The sequence below is a fragment of the Rousettus aegyptiacus genome, unplaced genomic scaffold (genome assembly GCF_014176215.1).
Source record: "Rousettus aegyptiacus isolate mRouAeg1 unplaced genomic scaffold, mRouAeg1.p scaffold_m13_p_4, whole genome shotgun sequence".
NCBI lineage: Eukaryota > Metazoa > Chordata > Mammalia > Chiroptera > Pteropodidae > Rousettus > Rousettus aegyptiacus.
The window spans coordinates 153,687,753-153,711,414 of NW_023416307.1; the positions used below are offsets into that span (position 1 = coordinate 153,687,753).

At 64.9% G+C, this 23,662-nt stretch overlaps 1 protein-coding gene across 9 annotated transcripts; it reads right to left on the reverse strand.

Annotated features, from left to right (window-relative positions):
• Window positions 1-1,792: 1,792 nt before the first annotated feature.
• Window positions 1,793-23,356, reverse strand: ALS2CL (ALS2 C-terminal like). Of its 9 annotated transcripts, none has more exons than XM_036219312.1 (27): window positions 23,186-23,356; window positions 19,371-19,499; window positions 18,975-19,100; window positions 17,960-18,158; window positions 17,498-17,563; window positions 16,877-17,042; window positions 16,325-16,456; window positions 15,539-15,658; window positions 14,031-14,089; window positions 13,827-13,893; window positions 13,192-13,388; window positions 12,101-12,166; window positions 11,585-11,683; window positions 11,321-11,482; window positions 10,575-10,686; window positions 9,463-9,540; window positions 8,553-8,683; window positions 7,287-7,460; window positions 7,078-7,174; window positions 6,714-6,871; window positions 6,088-6,156; window positions 5,066-5,239; window positions 4,004-4,046; window positions 3,567-3,628; window positions 3,304-3,453; window positions 2,888-2,984; window positions 1,793-2,503 (listed from the first exon to the last, which is right to left on the reverse strand). In XM_036219312.1, the coding sequence occupies exons 3-27, from the start codon at window positions 19,075-19,077 to the stop codon at window positions 2,429-2,431; spliced, it is 2,856 nt and encodes a 951-aa protein (XP_036075205.1). In that variant the 5' UTR covers window positions 19,078-19,100; window positions 19,371-19,499; window positions 23,186-23,356; the 3' UTR covers window positions 1,793-2,428. The 9 variants fall into 9 exon arrangements, with proteins under 9 accessions (XP_036075205.1, XP_036075201.1, XP_036075200.1 ...); XM_036219308.1 differs by lacking the exon at window positions 23,186-23,356 and adding an exon at window positions 22,751-22,834; XM_036219307.1 differs by lacking the exon at window positions 23,186-23,356 and adding an exon at window positions 22,751-22,795 and having other exon boundaries at window positions 19,371-19,615.
• Between the last annotated feature and the right edge of the window lie 306 nt (window positions 23,357-23,662).

Here is a 23,662-nt window from a genome sequence, read left to right on the forward strand (position 1 = left end):
GGGCTCAGGACGCTGGAGCTGTCAGTGCATGGAGACCAGACCAGCACCACCACCGTCGGGTGTGGACAGGGCCCCTGGTGCCCAGGCAAGGTCGACCTGAGCCCTGGAGGTAGAGAGCGGGCCGTCTTCCCTTCCCTGTCTCCTGAGACTTTGGCATCAGCTTCCTGTCTGCTTGCGGCCCAAGTCTGGCCGGGCCTCCATCTCACGGTGTATCCTTGCCTGTCCTGGTCACGCCCGAGGGGCTTCCGTGTGCACAGGTGCTGACCTGGTCAGTCTTAAATGCAGACCCGCCCTGGGGTCCAGTTCCCCTCACAGTCCAACTTTTCCTGACTCGAACTGTTTCTACCCTCGTCCCCGGCTGCTCCTGGCATCAATACAGGGAGAAGCACCAGCAGTGTGTCCGAAGAGCATGCAGAGAGCAGACAGCCACCGGTCACTCACCAGCGACAAGATGGGGTCAGGGAAGGCGTCCCTGAGAAAGGCTACGGAGCCGGGAGGCGCCTTCCTTGAGATACAGGGGCTTCTTGTGAGCTGGGCCTGCGAGGATGGGGCAGCCCGGGTCCCACTAGGAATTTCTGGGCGTTCCTGGGGCTGGAACAAGGGGCAGGAGCGAGGGAGCAGGGTGGCCGCGAGCGGGTTTGGCGTGGCAGGGGGCGAGGGGACACAGCGGGGGGAGGGGGGCTGCAGTCAGAGGCACTCGGACACGTCTGCTCACTGAGAGGCCATTTAATCTCTCCTGTGTCACTTTCCCAGCCCCAAAGCCGGGCCCCCCCAGGGCAGGGCCAGCCTGGTCCTGTCAGAAAGCGCCCTGCAGGCTGGCGCCCAGCAGCGTCTCCCCAGCCCCGGGGGTCATGGAGTCCTGTTTGGGATCAATTATGAATGCTGCCATTCCTCACGACCACTGCTGAAGGGAGAATCCTCACCCTGGAGAAGGGACGGGACCAGAACGACGGAGGCAGGGTGGGCCCGACCGCCAAGGCGCTGCAGGCCCCGTCAGCTCGACTTCCAGAGCGGGTGGCAGTGTGCTCTCGCCGCAGCCGCAGGGGCCCCGGCCGCAGCGGGCGGCCGTCACCACTGGGGTCCCCGTAGGTGACGCGTCTCCGTCAGCCTCCCTGCGGCGCCACGCGGCAGGTGCTCACGTGGCCGCGGTGTCGCTTTTGTAAACGGAGCACCGAGCTCAGTGATCACCTTCCTGTGTAACGTGAACACCCCCGTCTGCTTCGCAGTGTTCCTCAGAGAGTCTGACACAGCCCTGGCGGCCCCTGAACTCTCCCAGGGCTCCAGTTCAGCAGGTGCCACGCAAGGCCCAGGGAGGGGACGAGGGGAAGGTCCTGCGTGAGGCTCCGCAGCGTCCCACAGACTCGGGCCCGGCTGTTCTCATTGGTCCAGACGCAAGAACTTGGAGGATTAAAGTGCTGGAGGCTCGCCTTCGTCCTGCATGGGCACGAACGCCCACGGCAGCCTGGGTGTCCTCGCCCTTGGTCAGCTCACGCCCTTCCGGGGCTTTCTGGCCAACCCGGAGCCCCAGACCATTCAGGCGCCCACATTCAGCAGCAGCGGCCAGAGAAAGCCTCACCTCCCCCCCCTTCGTCTGAAGGTGGCTGCACGCGAGGCACCTGGCTCACTCCGCCCACCGCCCCACGTCAGCCGAGGGCCCCTGGGGCCCCACCCTCCTAGCCGCCCCGCACCTGAGGCTCCAGGTGGGGATTCAGCCTCAGGCTCAGGTATGGGGGGGCTTTCCCTCCAGGCCGAGGCCAGCACCTTGTTTACGAAAGGCACATATGGAGCCAAGAACAATGACCGACTTGCTTTATTCAGCCCAGGGCACAGTGGCAGGGTAGGCCCGGCCACCGCACAGACCGCCCTCTCCCCACACTCCACCCCTGCAGCAGGGCTGGGAAAAGGCAGGGCCCCAGGAGACCACGCACGGGGAAAAGGCCCAGGAGGCGCGTGGTCACTAGCAGCTTGGAGCCTCTGACAAGGAGCAGAGAGACGGAATGACACTGACAGTGACCTGAGGATTTCGGTCACAGCCCGACAGACCGAAGTCGGACTTCCGGGAGGACTTCAGCGAGACGGAGGGAAGGTCCTTTACAGACGACCTCGTCCACCATGTCACAGGAGGTAACACTGAGGCCCAGAGGGGTCCAGCAACTTAGGGGCCCCTCGGGCAAGGAGAAGCCGGGGCTCCCCGCCCCCGGCCTGCCTGCGGGAGGCGGTCATCTGAGACTGGCCCAGGGGTAGCGGGAGGAAACCACCAGGTCCGGAGCCACGCCTGTCACCCTCACCCTCATCCGAGTCCCGGGGGCAGCGACATCCCCCTGTGGGAAACTCAGCCTTCATCTCCAAGAGCCACCTCCGAGGGCCACGAGGGCCAGGCCGGGCCTCTCGGCTCTGCGGCTCTGCGGTCCGTGCAGGGGAGGCCGGGCTACCGGGGCTCCCGGGAGTCCCAGCGGCTGGGCAAGCGGTGCATGTCCTCCTTCTGGATGTGCTCGTAACAGGACTGGCGGGACAGGGGCGGGGCTGAGGCCATCGGCACAGGCTCCGGGGCCCAACACCACGGCTGCCCGCCTCCGGGGCCTGGACCGCCGTGTGTCCGACTCATCCGCCCACCGTGCCCCCAGTCTGCAGGGGAATATAGCCTTCCCTCTCCTCTGTGCTTGGGGACACAGCCTGGAACACCCCGCAGTCCTGGGGTCCCCAGGACTGAGGCGCGCTGTGGCCACCCCACCACGGCCTCTTTCAACAAGGGCAGGGACAGGGGCTCTGTGAGGACCCCCCTCCCGCGGAGGCACGCGAGTCGCGAATGTGAGTGAGCCCACCCCCACGGTGGTGGCTGGGGCAGGGAAGGGGTCTGCCCAGCGACCGGGGCATTTCTGTCCCTCACCTCGAGGGCCGTGAGCAGGAAGTCGTAGAGGCCCCCTGTGTGGATGGGGTCCATCATGTCCCGGATCAGATGGATCTCAGCTCCCAGGTGCTGGATGCTGGAGAATGAGCGCCCCTCCGTGAGAGGGAGGAGGGGCCCATCGGGGACGGGCACCAAGCCGCTGCGGAAGGAGCCCTAGCCTGGGGGGCTGGACACCTGGGGCGTGGTCCCCGTTCTGCTTCTGGCACCCCTGGGACCCGGGGTGGGACCCGGGGCGGGACTCTGGGACTCTCTCATCTCTGGCCCTCAGCATCCCTGTCGCACCGAGAAAAGCTGTGTCCATAAACCCTTCTGCTCAAAGATGTCGGTGCTCGGAGCGCGTCTTGGCTGGGGGCGGGCGGGAGGGAGGGGCACTGCTCCGGGCCCCGGCGGCTCACCGGGCGCGCGACACCACGTAGATGAGCAGCGGCAGCAGGTCGTCCATGGGCAGCTTGTGCTCCTGGCCCAGCACCCGAGACACGGTGGCCTCGATCTCTCCGTACGTCCTCTCCAGCACCTCCAGCTTCTCCCGGGGGTCCATCGTGGTGCTGCAGCGGGGTGACTGGCTCCAGATCACAGTCCTCGGGTTCGGTCCCGACAGAGGGACCCAAGGCTCCTGCCTCCCGCCTCCACCCCCACCCCCACCCAGGGTGGGACTCACATGATCTTCTGCAGACACTCGATAGCTGACAGGAAGCACTTGTCCGTGACGAGGGAGTGTCTCTGTAGGGCAGAGGGGGCAGGCCAGGTGAGGCCACGGCCCCCAGCCCCACTGCGCCCTCCTCCCCACGGCTGGTGCTGGCCCTGAGCGCCTGGCACCCGCCCCATCCCCATCACCATGCCATGGTCACACAGCCAGTGAAAGGGCCCGTGTTTGAGCCGGGTCACTGCGGGCCAGCAGCAGCACCCTCGCCCAGAGCTCAGAATAACGCGGAACCTGGCGTCTCCTCCCCGCCCCACCCCTGCCCCACAGGACCCTCCGCAGCCTCCGACCAGCGACAGGAGACAAGGGCTGCCTGGACGCCTGAGCAAATCTGGGGGCCCAGCTCAGGGCTCGGGCTTCCCCTCCCTGGGATGAGTAAAGGGCCCACCTCTCACCTGATTGGTCGTCAGCGTGAGGTCCTTGAGCGGCCACAGGTGCCTGAAATTTTTAAAATGAGATGAGAGGCTTTGCCAAGAGGGGCAGGGTCTGAGGTCAGAGGGCAAAGTTCCCCCCAGCAGGTCTGAGTGCAGGAAGTGGGTCCACACTGGCTTCCCAGGGCCCGTGTGTGGAGCCTGAGGCAAGGCGAGGCCGGAGGATGGCGGATGGTGGAGGGGTTCCTGAGAAGGCATCCTCCATCTGGCCCCAAACAAGAGCAGGACTTGGCAGCAGGGGGCGGTATGGAGGAGGGACACCTGAGAAGCTGGCGGCCACCAGGTTTTCCGCAGTGACTGTCAGATGGAAGGGAAAGCGAGGCTTGGGGTGGGTGGGAAGCACCGTCACCGTGTGACAGAGGAGACCAGCTTGGGGAGGAGAGAGCCTGCCCACGCCCCCCCGTCATGCACCCGATCAGTGGATCAGAAGGGGCGCTGAGGGTCAGAAAGGGACGTTTTGGCAACTGAAGGTAGAAAGGAGGCCCCGACCTGCTCCTGGTGCAGTCCTCAGTTTCCCCTGGAGGGTCTCCCCTCCCCCTCTCTCAGGCCAAGACCCGGGAGCAAGTGACATTGCCCCAGCCCCAGGGGTAGACACGGAGGCGGGCCTGGCCAGACTGGGCCACGGCCAGCATTCGAGGGCACACTCCAGACCCAAGGCAAGCCAGTGAGGGACTGCGGGGTCCCCACTGGAGATGCCGGGGAGGAGATACCGGCTCCCTGTGGGGACGGTCGGGGACCGAGCTGCGAGAGCATAAACCTGGCGTGGCTGGCACCCTGTTCGTCACTGTACAGGGCGCCAGAGACAGACTAACAGAGAGTGAGAGAAGTTGCTTCCCTGTCTCAGGCCATTGAGCGCCTAGATCCAGCCACACCTGAATGCAGCCGCAGCACACCAGCAGAACCCTGGGACGCCACAGGTACACGGCCACCCAACGCCTCCCTTCTTTTGCTAAGGACCATCTGAGCTGGCTCTGTAGCCTGCGCTACCCCGGCGGTCTGGCGCGCGAGGCGTGGGGGAAGGCTTACTTCTGCACGTCCAAGAACTCTAGCAGCTTGGTGTCGGGGAAGAGGCTCAGGTTGGTGATGCCCTGGCTGTAGAAGCTGTCCTCCCTCTCGTGGAGAAGCAGGTAGAGAGTGAAGAGCTCCGAGTAGAAGCTGGGCAGCATGAGGGGCAGCACCAATCCGTGCACCTGCAGGTCCCTGCGCGGACGGGCTGGGGTCAGCAGGGTGGCGGTCCAGGGGGGCGGGGAGGGATGGCTACTTGGGTTGCCCCTCGACAAGCCCATATTGCTCCTGGTCCCACGACAGTGTCGCTGCCTCCAGCCTCCCTCATTCCCTAGGAAACTCTGTCCAAGTCTGGTCTCAGTCGGGTGCTCAGGCGGAGTGGGATTTTGATCCCCATTTGACTGGAAGCAAAACCAGGGCCCGGGATGGACAGGTGACTGGCAGCAGAGCCCTCAGCAGCCCGTCCAGGCCGGTCCGGTCCCGCCTCCTGGCGCTCCGCGCTTCCTAGGACTCCAGGGGGACGCTCTCCCTAAGGCCTAACCCCATTTCCCACACCTCCTGCAACGCAGTGACAGAAAGGCCTCTCTGCTCAGCGTCTCGAGGCCTGGAATCTGGAGGCATGTCCTAAGGTGTGATTGGAGGGGGCCAAGGGAGACAGATTTAACGACTCGCGTGATCCTGCGTGGCCTCAGGCTCAGTGCCTGGCAGGCCTCAGTTTTCCCATGTGTCCCTCGGGAGAAGGAAGGCGGCCGGGGCAGCTGCACACGGAGAGGCAGGGCTGGGCCAGCACGTTCAGAACAAAGACGTTGGGTGCATTGACCCCTCCCAGGATGCTCGTGGAGCAGAGGTCACGGGTCATTCCAGTCCTCGAATTGTCAATGTACTACACTCGGTCAATGGCAAGGACTCCCAACGCTTCCCCTAGAAGCGCCCCGTTCCCCGAGGGAGGCCCTAGGAGCAAAGGTGTGAGGCCTCCCTGGACATGAGCCCGCTGCCCTGGGGGAGGGGACCCCTCAGACCCCATGGGGACCTGGGGTGGCTACCTCGTCTCTGTGTCTTCCTCTGCCTCCAGGGCCCGGCCCTTGCGCTGTAAGGCGACCTGCAGCAGACCCCTGCAAAGCAACAGGAGAGGGTCGGCGCGGCGGCCACCTCCCACAGACCAGCGCTCCCAGCCCGTCGCCAAGGGCAGATGGCCCCGCCCCCCAGAACGTGGAGCACGGGATGCACGGTGCGGCCTCCCGAACCTCCGTGCTTAAGGGCTTCGGGAGGACAGGGTGCCAGCCCGAGACCTGGAACCCCGCAGGGGGCACTGCAGTGGCCAGGGCCCTATCTGGAAAGACCGATGGGGGCCACAGGTCAGCCGGAGCTGGAGGTGGGGCCTGAGTCCAGGGCCAGGCTCGGCCTGCAGTAGGGTCAGCGATCCCCTGGGGTCAGGGGTCAGTCCAGGGCCTAGTCGGGCCTTGCCATCAGTTACTCTCCCCCGCCACCCAAGGCCTTTGCTCACCAGCTGCACATTCACCAACCCGCCCTCCGGTTCTCTCTCCATCCAGACCTGAGGGAGAGGCGCCATTCCTGCCCGGGGTACCAGGCAGTGCTGACGCTTGGAAAGGGCAGAGCCCACCCCCGGGGTCCTGGGGCGGCAGCTGACCACGTGTGCCCCCGAGCGTACCTGTAGGCGGCCCAGAGCTCCCGGGCGTGATGCTTCACCTCGTCCTGGGCCAGCTCCTGCAGATGCTTGTTGGCCCCCGTGCCTGCGTAAGTGGCCTGGAAGGTCAGCATCAGCGTCCGGAGCAGCTGTCCCAGGGGGTGCAGCGAGCTGCTCAGAGCCTGGCCAGGGCGTAGGCAACAAAGAGATGTTCAGGGCCCGGGGCCGGAGCACCACGGGCCTGGACAGGAGCCCCGAGACCATGCCCATTTCACAGATGGGAGCACTGCGGCCCTCTGGGACGGGGCTCGAGGGCTTGTCCCCTCTGGCCGGCACTGGGGGAAGTGAGGTCCGCTCGCCGCAGGCCCCCCTCCTCGAGGGTCCTCACCTTCCTGAGGCACTGCTGCAGGGCCTCGGGCTGCCGGTGCTGCAGCAGCTCCTCCAGCACTTCGTCCATCCTGCCCACGCCGTCATCCAGTTGGGTCCTGGGACACCGCGCACACACGTCTTTCACCCACGCCTGGGCCCAGGCCCACCCCTCCAGGAAGCCTTTTGGATGGCCCCATGGGTGCACAGGTACACGCCCCTGGGCCTCACCTCTCGCAGCACAGGTACTCCTGGGACTTGCGAAGCTCCTTCGAGCTCTGCACATGGAAGCCCAGGAGAGCCTCCTGCAGGTCCCCAGGACAGCCAGCACACACGAAGTCCCGGAAGGGGCCGTAGACACCCTGCCAGCGGCTCTCCACGGGGAAGACGCCCAGGCCCAGCTGCCTGCAACAGAGGCGGTGGAGGGCAGGGAGTAGAAGCAGAGCCGTGGTGGGCAGGACCCTGCCCGGGCTCCTGGAGAGGTGGGGATAGCCAGCCTGGCCCGGAGTCTGGGCCCAGGAAGGGTGGATGGATTGGGGATACAGATGGATCTACCTCAAATGCTCCAGGAGAAAGGAGAGGCTGAGTAGGGACAGAGTCTACTGCTCAGTGGAGAAGAGAGACAGGGCCACACAGAGACAGAAAGATCTGGAGAGCTGGAGGCTCAGTCCAGAGAACGGGGTCTTGTCCTAAGAGAGACCAGTGCCCGGAAGTCCAGGATTCCTCTGCCACGAGGTCCCACTCTCCCTCCCACCACATCTGCTACTGCCTGAGCTTGATCCTGCCTTGGCCAATGGGCCTGTGTGAACGTCTAATGCAGCGCTGCACCCCCAACACGCTCACAGATTCCCCCACACCTGCACCCCAGCCGGGCTAGGTCATGCCCCTAAAGTTTGCTGTCCGTGCTCAGCTCCTACTGTCAGAGAGCGACGGGTCAAGAAGTCAACTGTACCCACCCCCCACATCCAAAATGCTGGCTAACACCCTGTTAGAACCACCACACACCTAGATGCCCCCATCGGTGCAAAAACAAGTCTTCCTCTTCCACTTAGTAAGTTTCCTTCTTCACCTTGCCTACCGGGGAACTCATGCTAGGATAATGGTCAGTCAAAACTATTAGAAGGCCTATCTGCACCTTCCTTTCTTTTAAGCTCGACTCACACTTTTATTTTCTATTTTATTCTTGTTTGTTTTACTTTGTAAGCTGTCTTATACCCGTCCTATAAAAAAGCAGGGTCCAAACAAAGCCTACATGTAATGTTTTTCTACAGTTTAGTGGCACGTGGAGTTATCACCACACAGCCCTTGGTTCCAAGAGTGTCTGACTTGGGGGCTGTGTGCCCTGGGCTCTTTGAACTCTCCCAAGAGCTAAGAGGTACAGAGAAGCCCCTCTGATAGGGCCCGAGACCCTGGAAGCACAGAGACACTCAGACCACCTCCCACCGCCACTGACCCAGACGGGCTCCGGAAGGCCAGGCCACACGGTGAGGCTCTTACCTCTTGCAGGTACTGCTTGGGTCAGGCGGGAGGGCAGCTGTGTCCAGCACGCCCTGAGTATGCAGGCCTCTCTCTGCCCCACTGCCAAAGATGCCTTCCAGGGTGAAGCCGTTGGGGAAGGTGACCTTGCCCTGGGAGCCAGGAAAGAGAGGCAGGGATGTCTGTGTACTGTCTGTCCAGCTGCCCTTGCATCCAACCATGACAGGCCTCGTGCGGTCCATTCTGGGTCATAGAGGCTAGGGACTGGAGGGTGGCCTTCCAACCATCCATTCAATCCGCCCCAGCCTGAGGGGCTCATAACCCCCCACCCCTGCAGGAGCTCCCCCACCAAGAGCTGGAGACGGGGAGAGAGAGAAGGGGCTCGCAGCTCAGAGCGGGGAGAACCACCACTCTGGGGCCAGCAGAGGCCTGGGGAGGGCATGGGGCACCGCCGGCCCTCGGGAGGGCCATCCTTGCTGCATGGGGCTGTCCCATTCCTAGCGCTCCTTCTGGTCTCCACCCACCAGATCTACCGCGGCGGCCTCCAGTCATGACAAAACCAAAACAGCACCCACATTTCCCAAAGCCCCAGCAAGGACACCTCTGCCTTCTGCTGGGTCAGCTCGGGCAGGAAAGACAGTCACTCCAGGGGCACCTGCCCGAGGTACTGACGGTGGCGCTGGACAGGGCAGACACCCCGGAAGACCCCCAGCACCCGCCGCACCCAACGCAAGCGCACCCCTCGCCTTGACTCCCGCCAGGATCAAATCACACCTCCGCCGCAAGGAAGGGTCCCTGCGCCCACCCCTGGCTGCGTGGAGATGGGGAGGTCCTCCCCTGCCTTCTGCACCCTCAGCCTGGGCCCTGGGGGGCAGGCGCAGGCTCCAGCCCTGGCCTCGGCAGGGGGTAGAGCAGGCTCTGGGTCCCTCACCTTCCCCACGAGGGCCAGGTCCCTGGTGAAGGTGCCCTCGTACAAGGAGTCATCGTCAGAGAGGAGGATCCCTGGGCCCTAGGGAAGGGAGCCAGGGACAGGACGGGAAGACGGGGGGCAGGGGGATGGTAGGAAAGGGGGAGGTGGGCGTTAATTCACAGGGAGCAGGGTCCTGAGCCCCGTCGTACCTCCCAGGACCATGGCTGGTAGGACGAGCGTGAGCCCCAGAGACCTCATCCCCGAGGCACCCGGACCGCCACCCTGGGGCCTCGCTCAGGAAGCCTCTTGGGGGACCCTCCCTTCGCTCCGATGGCTCCGGAAGCTCCGCACGTGTCCTGAACCATCTCCCCCTCCCTGTCACTGACCCCGGGGCTGACCCCAGGGCTGGGGACGGGAGAACAGGTCGGGCGCTCTGGCCGCACCGGCGGCCAGGAAGCTCAGAGCCAGGCAGGACACAATTTCTGTTCCACGTGTTTGTGCATCTAGTTTATGTGCTCATTCCTGTCTCTTCTTCCTTCTTTGATCTTGTCCACGACAAAGTGTAGCATAAATAAACAAACAAGCCATAATAACAGCAACCGCCATGAGGCCAGAGCCCTACTATGCGCCAAGACCCCGGCAGGGTAGGGCGAGGCGGGAGGCGAGTGCTGGGTGCCCGGGCTCAGGGGACCTGGGTTTGAGTCTCAACCCTGCCGCTCATTAGGATGTGACACCGGGCCAGTTACCTGGCCTCTCTGAGCCTCGCATTTCTCATTCATACACTTGGGACAACGACACGGCCCGCAGGGCTACTGGGAGAGCCCACGAGGCCACGCCGTCCAGGGCGGGGCGCCCAGTCAGGGGCCCGTCGCCGCAGCTGCGGAGGCTGCGGGCAGCGCCGTCCCCCGCCCGGCACTCCTGCTCTTCCACTGGTCTTTGTGGTAAGCGGTGAATGCGCGTCGCCGAAGGGGAACTTGGCCAAGGCCAGAGGAGGCGGGTGGCAGGGCCGAACCTCTCTGCCCGGGTGTGGCTGCCTCCGGCGCTGAGGACCCGCGCTTCCCACCCGCCCACCCCGACCGGAGCAGGGGGCTCCGGCATGCAGCCCCGGGACACATGCGGGTCGCCCCACTCACCACCATCTTGTCCGCCTGGAAGGTCCCCTGGTAGCAGACGCCTGCCTGGGTGACCAGGACGCCCGGGCCGTGGCGCTGGTCGGCCTGCCACATGCCAATGTAGCGCTCGCCCCTGGGGGAGCGGGGGGCGGTCAGGGTTGGAGCGGAATCGTTCCCGCGCGCCTGCGTGCCTCGCTGGCACGGCAGGGGGTGGCAGGTGAGACAGGGCAACTCAGACACGAGGCAGGTGAGGCCGGGCGCCCCAAGAGGGAGGGGGAGGGAGGGCGACGGCCTGGGTGAGGGCACCCTGGCAGTCTTCCTGGGGGAGGTGGCAGAAGGGCAGATGGAGTCGGGTGCCATTCGCAGGTGTGCAAAGCCATGGAGGTCGGCGCGTGCGACAGGTATGTGGGGGTGTTCAGTGGTTAGAGGGCCGGCGGGGTGCCCGGGCGTCACGGCAGGGGTGAGGTCAGAGGAGCAGGCTGGGCCTGCGGTGCCAGGCAAGGGACCCCGAGCTTCGTCTGACAGCCCAGAGGGCCTCAGATGCCCCAATGGGGGAGTCAGAAACTCCTCCTCCTCACAAGGAGGCATCAGAGTGGGGAGGCCCCTGCAGTCACAGAGGCCAGGGCCCCCTCGTCCTGAGCCGAGCGCCAACCACGGGGCCGGGGGGCAGTGAGGGGCGTCAGAGAGGCTCCGCGGGACAGAGCGGACTCGCTGACACGGGGCACGCACACGGTGAGGCGGTCCTGGGGCGGCCGGGGAGCGCTCACCTATCGCCGTCCTCCCCGATGCCGTAGCCACTCCGCTGGCCCTTGTCCCAGTGGCCCGTGTACTTGCAGTGCTGAGGGGCCTGCGGGGTGCTCTCGAGGACCCCAAACCCATGCCGCAGGCCCGCCTGGAAGTAGCCTTTGTACACCTCGTCACTGCCGTACCTGGACAGAGTGACCAGCGGCTGGCCCTGCCTCCCGGAGCTTGGCCAAGCGGACGTGCCCGGCCCACGAGCCCACCCCACCATCAGGCCACGGGTCACTTACTCACAGATGCCGTAGCCACACATGCTGCCTTGCCGCCAGTGGCACTTGTAACAGTCAAACTTGTCCTCGGAGGCCTGGGGCACCAGGCGGATGCCAAAGCTGTCAGCGGAGGGGTTTGGGGGGGGTGGGGGGGGGCGTCAGTGCCAGCACCGCCGCCCGGACCCCAGACCGGCCGCCGTACCCCCTCCACGCCACCAGGGGTGTCCCTGCCCCCAGGGGCCTTCTCAGATGACAGGGGGCTCTCAGATGCTCAGTCCCCGTCTTCTTTCCGGGCCCCTCCATCCTGCCCCCATGACCCCTGGGAGCGCCTTCGGGCTCTGGACCACTCCCTCCACGGCCTGCCCCTCCTTGGGCCCTAGGTCCCCCTTTTGTACAATGAGGGGAGCTGGACCAGATGGCCTCTGAGTTCCTGTTCAAGGTTTGGGAATTTAGGATGAGGCCAGCCCAGTGACCTCGACAGGGACGAAAACCACTCTCCTGCCCCCCACACACGCCCACGTTTAGCCTCAGTCTCACCCGTGCTCCAGGCCCTGGCAGAAATTCCCCACGTGATTCCGCCCGTCTGGCCACTTCAGGGTCCCCCTGGAACATAATCGAGGTCCACGGCATCAGGCACAGCAGACCCATCCCTCCACATGCACGTGACCCCCAGCCTCAGACTCTCCCGGTGGCCTGAGTCCCCTTGGACTGGCCTCTCTGCCCCACCCAGCCCTGTCCTCTGAGCTCTATGACCCCAGCATTCCCAGGCCTTCTCCACTCCTGGAACAACTGCCCCGGCAGCCTCGAGGGGCACCCTCAACTACACCCGGGAGGGAGAATACTGGAAACATCCAGGTTCCCTTTTCCCTTTGACCTACAGGAAGCTCAGAGCTAAATGTCAAGCTCAAGCCAAACGTTAGTCAGACATGCATCGTTTTTGCAATCTTTTAGTTCCTACGCTTTGTTCCTAGAAGTATCGGGGTGTCAGAACTAGCAGACTCGCTCAGGAGTGTGACCTCAGAGAGTTCCTTCTGCTTTCCGGGCCCTAGTCTCCCTGGCTATAGCACAGGGTGGGGCTTCTTCAAAAGCCGACCTGCCTGAGGCGTCAGGTGGGCCTGCCTCACCCCACGACCCGCCCGAGGCCTGGGGTGAGCCATGCCGGTTTCGGGCCTCAGCTTCTGCACCTATGAAACAGGTGACCCCACTGCCCCCGAGCATTCGTGTGAGGACTGACGAAGACAGGACCACTGTGAACCGTGTCCGCTGCAGCCACACAATGCCACACGGACATGAGGACTATGTCACCACCTCCTGAGAACAGAGGGTGACTACAGGCATCTCCTGAGAACAGAGAGTGACTACAGGCCCTGCAGGCCGGGCCCCCCCCCCCCCGACCCCCGATGTCTGCTCACACCCCCGTGTCACCATCACCAAGACTTTACTTGCCACAGACCTACTATGGCCAGGTCCTGTCCAAGAGGACTTAAGAGAGACTCTGGGGGACAAACGGAATGGGCCGACTGACCACAGGAAGTAACCGCCTTTGGTTAGTGCCCCATGAGGGTCCTAACGGCCCCCTCGGACTCCCAGGGGGAGCCCCGCCTTGCCATGTCCAGAGCCCCACTCACTTGCCATGGGGCCTGCCCTGGCACCATTCGCCCTCGTAGGTGGCCTGGCAGAGCCGGCCCTCGGCGAGGAAGGTGTATGCCATGGAGCGGCAGGTGGGGGGCGGGGAGGGCTCCAGGCCCGCCCCCAGCACCGGGAAGTCCTTGTTCCCACGCAGGGCCTGGCACACGGCCTGGGTCACCTTCCACTGCCAGACCACCTGGGAGGAACAGAAGATCACAAGACAGGTCATTGCTGCTGGAGGCGGCCCCTCCAGGAAGCCTTCCGGGTGGCTCCCGTAGGACAGTCTCCCACCCCCACCCCGCTGCTCCCCGCTGCTCCCTGGGGCCCTCCATCCTGACCTGAGACCCTTGTCTGCAGTTTCGGGGCCTGCCCAGAGGGGAGAGGCAGAACCGCCTGGCGGGGAGCGACATGAGCCCCGATGCCCGCTTCACAGAGAAAGATACCCGCTCTCCACGGTATTCCGATGCCTGACCCCGGGCTGACCCCTGACGCACTCTGACCAAGGCCCCAGAGGCCTGGCACAGCCCTGGCGCCTCCAGGGTTACGTACTTGTGCCTCCCCTTCCCTTCGGTCGCCTTCCCTCCCTCCTCGGCACCCCCTCCCTGCCCCCGGTTCATAGTTCGCCCACACTCACCTGGCCCTGTGGGTCCTTGAAGCAAAAAGAAAACTCTTCCTCGGGGGTGAAGAGGTGAAAGGTGCACCTAGACAGGTGGAGGAGACAAGCAGGCCCCAGCCATGTCCAGGAGGGTGTTGGGGAGGGCCCAAGTCAGAGCCCCGGGGTGCAGGCTCCACGGGGTGCAGGGGGAAGGCTGGGTTGTCACTGGAGGGGGCTGCTCACCCGTCCCGCTCAGGATCCACCCATACCAGCTTCAGATTGAAGGTGTGAACACTGTGGCCCTGGGAGAAGATAAGGCGCAGGTGTCATCCAGAGCCCAGAGCAGACACTCACCCACTCCTCTGGCCCAGCCGTGCCCCGAGCACCAGCCTCACGACACCGCTGATGTCCCCAGGCTGCTCAGTCCAGCACGCCCAGCGCCGAATCCCTTAGCACCCCCGCCTGCTCCCCATCTCCAGGCAGCTCCTCCAGCTCGCTCCCCACTCAAGGGTCTGGTCAGGAACCTGGGACCGGCCTCCCCCAGCCCCCAATCCTGCTCCATCACGGCCAGTAGGATGGTCTTCTGGAAATGCAGCTCAGACCGCATCGGCCCCTGCGAGAAGCCTGTCTAAGGCTCCTGCTGCCTCGGGAACTGAGACCCCACTGCTGAGCCCACCTCCTGAGACCACGCAGATCGCTCCCAGCTCACGCGTCCCCACCCGTCACCCCCTCCACACCACAGCACCACAGCCGCTCCACACTCGCTCCTTCTCGAGCTTGCCCCGAACCTCGAGAAGGTGTGACCTGATGTGCCTTCTCCCCGAAATACCACCCCTGCTCTGACAGCCAGACTGAACGTCCCTTCCTCTGGGAGATTCTGCGGAGTGACCTCCCGCCTGGCCCAGGAGGGCTGGTCACTGCCCCACGGCCACAGGAGCAGGCGCCAGGCCCGGGGCCGGACACAGACCACAGACAAGAGGACGGACAGAGGTGCAGAGTCGGGAAAGGGCTCAGCGCATTTAAGTGACAGCTTCTCTCTGGGACACCACAGAGTGTGAAGTCAGGAGCGGAGGGGAGCTCAACCTGATCAGAACAAACGCCAGAACTAGACTCAGGGGACACAGCTTTCAGTGGGGGGGGGGCAAGCGGCCTCAGCCTCCCTGCTTCCAGGGCAGCTCCAGACTGACAGTGTGGGGGACAGAGAAGTCAGCGCCGTGCCTGTCACGGGGCACTGTGAGTTCACGGGGACGAAGCGCAGTCTCGGTGACAATGCCGAGCCCAGGCCTGGCTCCCTCCTGACTCGCGTGTGCCGAGAGCCACCTCTGTTGCGTGGCGCCCCTCTCTAGACGCTGGCAGGGGCCCCGAGCGCCCACGCGGCCCTCCTCAGCTGCCAAGCGCCACCCACGGCCTCTCCAATCTGAGGAGGACTCAGAGTGTCCGGCTTCCGCTGAAGGACGAACTCACTCACAATTATCCCCTTTTCCAAATGAGGAACAGGAGGCGAAGACAGAGGCAGGGAGGCCGGGAAGGGTTGAGGCCGGAGGCCACCTGCAGCAGCCTGTCCCCGCCGCCCCTGCTCCCGCAGAGCCACGACGCCCGCCACCCCCGCCCCGGCCCCCCGCCTCGCCACCCCATCACCTCCCGAGAGCCCCCGTGCTCGCTCCCACCTGTCTGCCTCTTCCCCACCCCTTATTCAACCAGCCCCTGAGCCCCGCGGTGGCCTCCGGGCCCCTGGTCAGCCCCACGCCGACCTGCAAAAGGACGAGGACATCATCGAAGAGCAGCACGCGCTCCGCCCGCAGCGGGGCGACCGTCACGGGGATGTCCTGGCTGTCCTGCAGGAGTCGGCGGGTGGGGGTGCAGAGTGCGTCCTGGTGAGGCGATGGGGGAGGCACAGGGCTCAGGCGCCCCTGTCCTGGCTGCCGCCAGCCGCTCCCCTGCCTGCCTCTGCCCCGGATGCCCACTGATCCGAGCGTCTCCTGGAGACCCCCGGGTCAGTGACGGGGCTCCAAGGTCCGGAGGGTCATTCCCAGCCACTCCCAGCAGGGCAGCACTTCTCTTGAAGTGTCACTGTGTCTTGCCCAACCCACCTCCAGCCACGGCCCCAGCCAAGCTCCACCAGCTCTCACCCGGGGCTCTGCAGGGCCCGCCTCTCTCTGGCAATTCTCATCTTCCTGCCCCGTTCTGATTCTCTACCCTGGGCCCCAAGCCTGCACACCCTCTCAGGGCACGGGGGACAGTCTCCTCTGCAGGGCAGTACGTGCCACAGTGGGCAGGCACGTGGGATGCAGTTGTTTGCTGACACCCCGAGAGAGGGTCAGTTCTGCAGACCGCTCCTCCCCAGACCCAGCCAGCTCATGGCCTGTCCCACGAGGCGCTCAGCAAATGGGTGAGGATGGCTGGACAAAGGAGCCTCACAGCCGCCTGGTTCAGCCACCCCCCTGCTTCCAGTTGGGGACACTGAGGCACGGAGAGTATGGCAAGCAGCTCTAGTGACCCAGCAGCCCCCCTGACCGCCCCTCAGGCCTCGAACTCACCCTCTGCCGGCTGCTCAGGGCCTGCCAGAGGGCCTGCGTGGCCACGGCCTGGTCCAGCTCCTGCCTCATGAAGGACTGCAGGTCCCCGAAGACGGTGGCCGCATGCACCACCAGCTCCCGAGTGGGGTGATGCTGCGGGAGACGGAGCAGCTGGGGCGGGAGGCTCCTCAGAGCTCGCCCCAGCCTGCGGGGCTGCCCGGCCCCGGCCTGGGTCTCGGCCGAAGTCCTCCCTTCCTCCCTGCCAGCTCCGCCGCTGGGGAGCGGCCAGCATGAAGGAGCTTCTCGGGGAGTCAGGACCACCCCGTGACTCCCCCAGCTGGGCCTGTGTCCTCACACCCGTGTATGATTCCGCATCTGCTTGCAGGGTCTCTGCCGGCTCCATCGGGGCAGGGCCAAGTACCGCAGACACCCCAGGGCAAAACTATGCCCCTTCGAGCCCCCCAGAACAGGGCCATGTCCCCCAAGCCCGGCCCGGTCCTTCTCGAACCAGGGCGCCTGAGTCAGGCGGACGCCCTGAGCCACGGCCCTGCGTCGCCCCACCCTGCCACCTACCTCCCCGAGGCTGTCGCCGAGGCTCAGCAGGAGGACCACGTACTGCTGCACGTGGTGGCTGAGCGGCTGGCGGAGGGCCTGGACCAGCGCGGTGCCCACCGAGCCCTCGGGGCTCACGCCCCACAGCAGCTGCCGCAGCGCCTTCCGCTGGCCCCGCCAGTACTCGCTGGGCGGAGGGAAGGCCACGCGTCACCTCCGCCCTCCCCTCCTCCGTCCTCGCACCCACCACCATCGCACCCCTGGCCCTGGCCGACCCCCCAGGTCCGAGCACCAGTCCCAGACCCCAGGCCTCTCCCCCCGCAGGTAGACGCAGAGCCTGAGCGTCCCTCCTGGAGATTCAGTAGCAGTACCTGGCATTTCAAGGGATCGGTGGCCACAACCGACCACGCTGAGTGGGAGTGTCCCCTCTCCCGCCCTAGGGTCACCCGGCCTAGTGGGTGCCTGGAGTCTGCTCACTAGTCCCCTCCCTCTCTTCCACTGCAGACCAGTGAGGAGTTGTCAGAGCCAGGAGTGCTGGGGATGAGCCACGGGCCGTGACACTCTGCTCTGGGACGGGCTTCCCCAGCCCTCCCCCCCTCCCAGGCCCCACCGCCCGGAGGCCCGCTGCACACCCGTGCTCACCTCCTCTTCTTTGCCGTCTTCTGAAAGGCCTGCACCACCACGCAGCTCGTGTAGGACTTGATGTACCTGCAGGCAGCACGGAGGGCACCCTGCAGGCCCAGGCCCCTGCTCCACACCCAAGCCCCTGCCCTTCTGGGGGCCCCAGATCCCACTCGCTGAGTGGCCGCAGCCCTGAAGGCCTACGCAGTACCCTGGCTCTAGGCTTTGGTGTCTTCAACCCCTGACTGACCCAATGAGATAATTCTAGCTCACAAATTCTTCCCTGGGAGGCCCCAAGGCTCGATCAAGCCTGGGGTGTCTGAGTCCGCCCCAGGCTAATGCCCAAGGCCACTGAGGCTGACCCCAGGGAAGCCCCACCCCAGGCTCAACCCAAACCTCTGCCCGAGACCTGATCCGGGTGAGCCCTGGTGCCGGGGGAACCCTGGCGCCAGGCCGAGCCCCAGGCCCCCCTCACTGTCTTACTCCAAGTGGACCCGCAGGACACCCTCGGCACCATGCAGCAGCAGCAGGGACCCCAGGCCGACGGTGTCCGGGTGGCGCAGCCTCTCGCGCAGGGAGTGCAGGCTCTCCTCCGTTACCTCCAGGAGCTGCTGGGAGCGCCCGTGCAGCTGCTGCAGGAGCAGCAGACACTCTCTGCCCCGGGGGTCCGACGGCTCTGGGGCTGGGGCAGGAAGCACAAGCACACCGTGAGGGCCCACAGGGACCCCGGTGGTCATCTGGGGGCCGGCAGCACCCCACAGCCCTGGAGCTGCCGCCAGGGCCCTACATCCCTGGGGTCCTTGGGCCAGGACTGGGAGCTGATGTGCCCCAGGCCTGGGTGGGGACGCGTGAGCTGGGAGCGGTCTGCGGTCTGCGTGGTCTCAGGTGATAAGCTCAGCGAGGGCTGGGCAGGCGGAGTGGTGAGCAGCACCCCAAGACGTGAACACGGGCACATATCCACCTCCTCCCTAACCAGGGACAGCACCGATGACCTGGACGCACCAAGTACACTAATGCCCCCTGAGTCTTGGCTTCCTCAGACCCAGAACGTGGGGCCCGGAGGGTCCTGCAGTCCCTGCCATTCACGGACGCATGGACAGAGCCCCCAGGAGGAAGGCACCCGCCCCAGGTCACTTCGCAAGTGAGACCCAAGCTGGGAGTAACACCCAGGCATCCTGCCTTCTGGTGGTGCCCTGGGGAAGCTCGAGATGAGAATTCAGCCAGAGAATCCTGCCTGAGCCCTGGGAGAAGTAGAGGATTGTCTTGATGCACAGCCAGGTCTGGGCTAGGACAGGGTTCGTGGCCCGGCTTCTCAGGGTCCCTCTGAGAAAGGAGCAGTCAGCATCAGGAGGCCCGGACCCCAGAGGCCGACACCAAGCGTCAGCACTTGCATTTGAGGGTGAGAAAGCTGTAGCTCAGAAAGCCCAACAAGGTAAAATTCCGGTCGCTGGACAGCTCCTGTGTCCCCCATCCTTCCCAGCGGAGAACGGAGGCTCACCGGCCGCAAGCAGGGGCTGGAGGACAAGGCTGTTGATCCGGGCGAGGGTGGCCGAGAAGACCTCCTCCAGCCGAAGCAGGGCCGACTCCTCAGGGCTGCACATGGCCAGTGTGCCGGCCGCGGGGCCTGTGAACGGGGCACAGATTAGAGCGAGACAACGCTGGGGGGCCAGCGTCGGGGCCCGTCCTCCCTCGCGGGCGTGTGCCAGAAGCGAGGTCCACGACCCCCACACGCACATCAGAATTGAGCAAGGAGCCCAGGTCGCCTCGAAGGGAAGTTCCCAGACTGGCCACTGACCCCTGCCCCACGCCCCGCCTGGGCCGCGCTGAGGCTGAGGGGCGTCTGAAGGAGGGGGAGACAGGGCTCGGAACTGCCGAGAGAAGCACCCCTTTTTACCCAAAGAGGCAGAGAGTCCTCAGGCCCAGTTCTGGTCCACTGTCGACTCCGGGGATCAAGAAGCCGCCATGGCTCCCAAGGGCTCAGAGTGACATCTAGCGGTGCGTTAGCCCCCTCTCCACTGAGTCTCTGGAAACAAGGACGTGCCGTTGGGGGGAGCCCAGCTGCTCTCAAGGCCAAGGCTCAGGACTCTGTCACCCAGTAGGGCTGCGGGACTGAGGGAGTTTCGGCGGAAGCCACAAAGGCTGGGCAAGAAACAAAAAGGCAGAGAGGAGGACAAGGCATGCAGGCGAGAGCAGAGGCTGACGGTCACGAGGGCCCAGGCTCTGCCTAAGGGGTCGACAGAGGAGCCATGGCGGACCTCAGAGCAAGAGAATGGTGTCAGTCAGACCTGCAGAGATGGACTCTGTGGTAGCTGCAGAGGAGATGGTGCCAAGGAGTAAAAGGGTGAGGTCAGTGTGGGTGGGACCCTCAATGTCCCCCACCCCTAGCAGGCCGACCCTGCTGGATGGGTCTTGCTCGAGAAATGGGGCTGTAGGGGTGGGCAGGTGGGCTTGGCTTTTGGAATTCCTTGCAGGGACCCTCCGAGCAGGCAGTGACCACCTGGGAAGGTGGCCTCCTGCCTGGAGGGAGGAGCAGCAAGGATGTGGACGCAAACCCACCCCACGGCCAGGCTGCAGCCTCCAAGTGGACACAGCCCTCTCCCGCTAGACCGTGGTGCCCTCACCTGACAAAGGAGGTCACCTACCCAGACTCTGCCTCTCCCTGGCACTGATACTCTGAGGCTCTCAAGTTAGCTGCCCTGGGTGAGGTGGGAGACATAATCAAGGCAGCCAGTGATGGCAGGCGACAGAGGGAGACGCAAGAAGAAAGGGGAGTCATCCCTCCCCACCCTGGGAGCCTACGACTCCCAGGGCACTGGCGCTGGGGCCGAGTGGAGCAGGTGCCTCAGAACTCTGGCCAAGGGCCCAGGCCCAGGCATTCCACCCCACCTTTCCTGCTGCTGCTGCTGCTGCTTCAGGAGGGCGAGGCCTTGGGAGGGAGCGGCAGGAAGGGGAAGAGGCTGGACCCGGCTGCAGCCATCTCCCCCCGCAGGGCCTGCAGCAGCCCCAGCCCCGGGGGCAGGGGGGCAGGTTGCTCCAGGTCAGCCCAGGCAGACCAGGAGAGCCCAGCCCGGGGGCGGGGGTACAGCAAGTGTGGCCTGGCGCACCTGACCCTCACTCATACCTTCAGAAACTGACAGAAAGGAAAGGCCCTTTAAGGTGAGCTTTCCATCCTCAGCTGACAGGCAGTTGGGGTCTGAGCTGAGAGGTGAAGACAGTGGCTAAAGGCAAAGCAGGGAGGGTGCGGCCAGGATGCGAGGTGCAGGCTGGGAACCAGTTCGGAGTAAGCCAGGGACCCACGGTAAATAACACCGCTGGAAGGCCTTGAGCCCCGGTACCCCTCACACTCATGCGCCCCACCCACGTCAACGCCACACGCGGGGCACAGCTCTCTGTCCCTCTCCCCCAGGGGCCGGCAGCGCTCCCCTGCCCTGGAGCTGTGGCCCCCTGTGCAGCTGTTCAGCCTTCGCCGTGCCCCAGCTTATCTACAGCCCTGCTCCCCTCTGGGTCTCAATCACCTCCTCTATGAAAATGGGGGTCTGACTAGCTCGGAACTTTTCAAACATTTCAATCCTCCCTAAAAAGGATAAATTGGTGGAGAGGAGCGGCTCTGGGGCCCAGCCTCTCTCACCTCCCACAGCAGCCTGGGGCCCCTCGGGGCATCTTACATACCTGGCTCGCAGGGCCCTTCCAGGTCTGTGGCCCCCCAAAAATCTCTTACCCTGGGCAACTGAGTCATGCTGTCTACAGGAAAGACCAGAAGGTAAGCATGGCTGGTGAGGTGGTGGGTGTGGGGAGGCTGCAGTTAAGGCTAGGGGCCTGGTCTGGTGGCCCCAGGTGAGGGAGTTCGGGGCTTCATCCTAGAGGCGATGAGGAGGCTGTGAGGCCAGGTGTGAGTATACGTGAGTGTGAGTTTGCAGAGGAAGGAGAGGAAGAGGAGGTGCTGAACCTCAATATGAGAAGGACCCAGTAAAAGTCTTCTCCTCTCTAACCTGGTCACACCCAACCCGCCTCTCCCCAATCAAGGGCATGGCCTCTTCACCCACTCCATCCAGTTCTAAGGTTCCCCAGTGATAGGCTGCATGTGCTGTATGTGTGGGGGTCCTGAGGCCCAGGAAGGCACAGGAGAGCCCAGAGGCAGTACCTGCAGAGCACGTACAGGAATCAGACCCGGGTCTCGGACTCCCAGTCCCACCAGGCTCACCTGAGCTAGGAGGTTCAGAGAAGCCAGGTGACTCACCTGAGGGCGCACAGCAAGCTGCTGGCAGGGCCCAGCCTCCTGCCTCCCCAGACAGCCTTAATGTTTACCACGGAGTGGAGTGAGCCCAGAATTGGCCAGTCTTGGCGTGCCCAGGTGAGTCAGCTGCCTGTCCCTGTGTTAGTCTAACCAGCAGCCAGACCTGCTCTCTCCTCTGGATTCCTGGCCTCTGTGCACACTGGGTCCGTCTCCAGCAGGGTCACTACTAAGGCCTCCCCTGCCTCCTCCAAGGCCTGGCCCCTCCGGCCCCCCCTCAGCCACACCCTGTTATGGCACCCATTCTGGTATTTCCTGGTCTGGACATGCAAGGAAGTTCTACTTGCTGTGGAGAGTTTTTCTGGGCGGCCATGCAGTCCCCTCCATCAACGAGCAAGCCCAGTGGTAGAGAGAGGGGCTGCTCAAGGGAGGGGTGCTGAACTGTCACAGCTGACCTCTCAGTCTCCACCTGGGCCTCTCCCCCAGCACCCCTCCTCTGCCCTCCATGGCTCCAAGCTTCTTGTCCCTAGAGGCTCCCCTTGACCTCTCTAGACGCATACCTCACAACTTCCTTCCTTCTCCCAGCCCCGGCACACGTAATCACTGGAGTTTCCCAAACATGGGCTCCCTTTCCAGCCAACAGGCACTTGCCCATGCCGTTCTCACTGCAAGCAACGCCAGCCGGCGTCACCTCCTCCGGGCAGTCTCTCGGGCGGAGTAAAGCCCCATGGCCCTCGCACCGCGGCTCAGGCCAAGTCCCAGGGCACACTGCGTTCCTGCCGCGCCCGACTCCGGCGGGAGGCCGTTCCTGAGGCACCCCTAAACTCGAGCCAGACAGGTGCCCACGGGGCAGAGAGGATAAAGTCGAACCCCTCTAGGACAAACATGGACGGCCCAGGTGTGAGTGCCACCGGGACCCAGGAGCCGTAGACCGACCGCGATGCGCCGGCCAGAGGGGGCGCGGAAGCGAAAGCCCCACCGGCAGCCGGGAGAGCGCAGAGGAGGAGCCCGCGCGAAGACGCGCACCTCCACCCCGCCCTTACCTGTGCGGTGGGGCGCCGGACGCCAGGAGAGCCCTGCGGCTGTGCGCTCGCCGCAGCCAGCACGCGGCCCCGACTGGCCAGCCGCGCGCCCCGCCCCTCGGCGCTCCGCCCCGCCTCTAGCCCCGCCCCTCCACGCCCCGCACCGCCTCTAGCCCCGCCCCTCGGCGCCCCCGCCCCGTCTCTAGCCCCGCCCCTCACTCCGCCGCGCCGCGCCGCGCCTCTGGGTGTTATTCACCCTGCCTGGAGCAAGGGGCCGGCGGGGGAGGAGGTGGAAGGAGGCGTCTGTCTCTCCCACGCCCGAGGTCTCCCTCTGGTTTTCTCCAGACCCGAAGGCTCCCGGGACCCAACGAGGGGAGGCGGGAGGGGGAGCGGAGGCGGGGGAGCTTGACCCTTCAGTCCTGACCGACACAGACGCACTCACGCCCGGGGGCTCACCTCATTTCCCGAAGCGCTGGGTAGGTTTGTGAAATCCGTGGAGTGCGTAAACCGAGGCTGCCCTCCCCTTGCCCTTGGGCCGGGCATCCATGGCCAGCGGCCACTCCTGTCCGTGTGACCTTGGGAAAGTCCCCCTTCCCCCACTCCTGGGTCTCAGTGTGGAGCGTGAAGCCAGCGGTTGTCTGCTCTAGGGCCTGCGACCTTGGAAAGGGAGTCCTAAGCCTAGTCGCGAGGAACTCCCGGAGGGGGAGGGACCATGGTTCATTCTTGGAACAAAGGAGCCCGCTGTCTACCACCCGGTTTTCCTGTGGCCACTGGTCTAGTTCCCCATCGCTTCCTGTAGCACAGTTTCCAGAGGATGATTAGTGTCATCGGGCTGCCTCTGCCCCTTTCAGGGCTGAGGACACTGAGGCGAATAGGGCTCCATCCAGACACAGCAGAGCAAAGAGAGTGGCCCACCAACCCCTTACTCAAGTC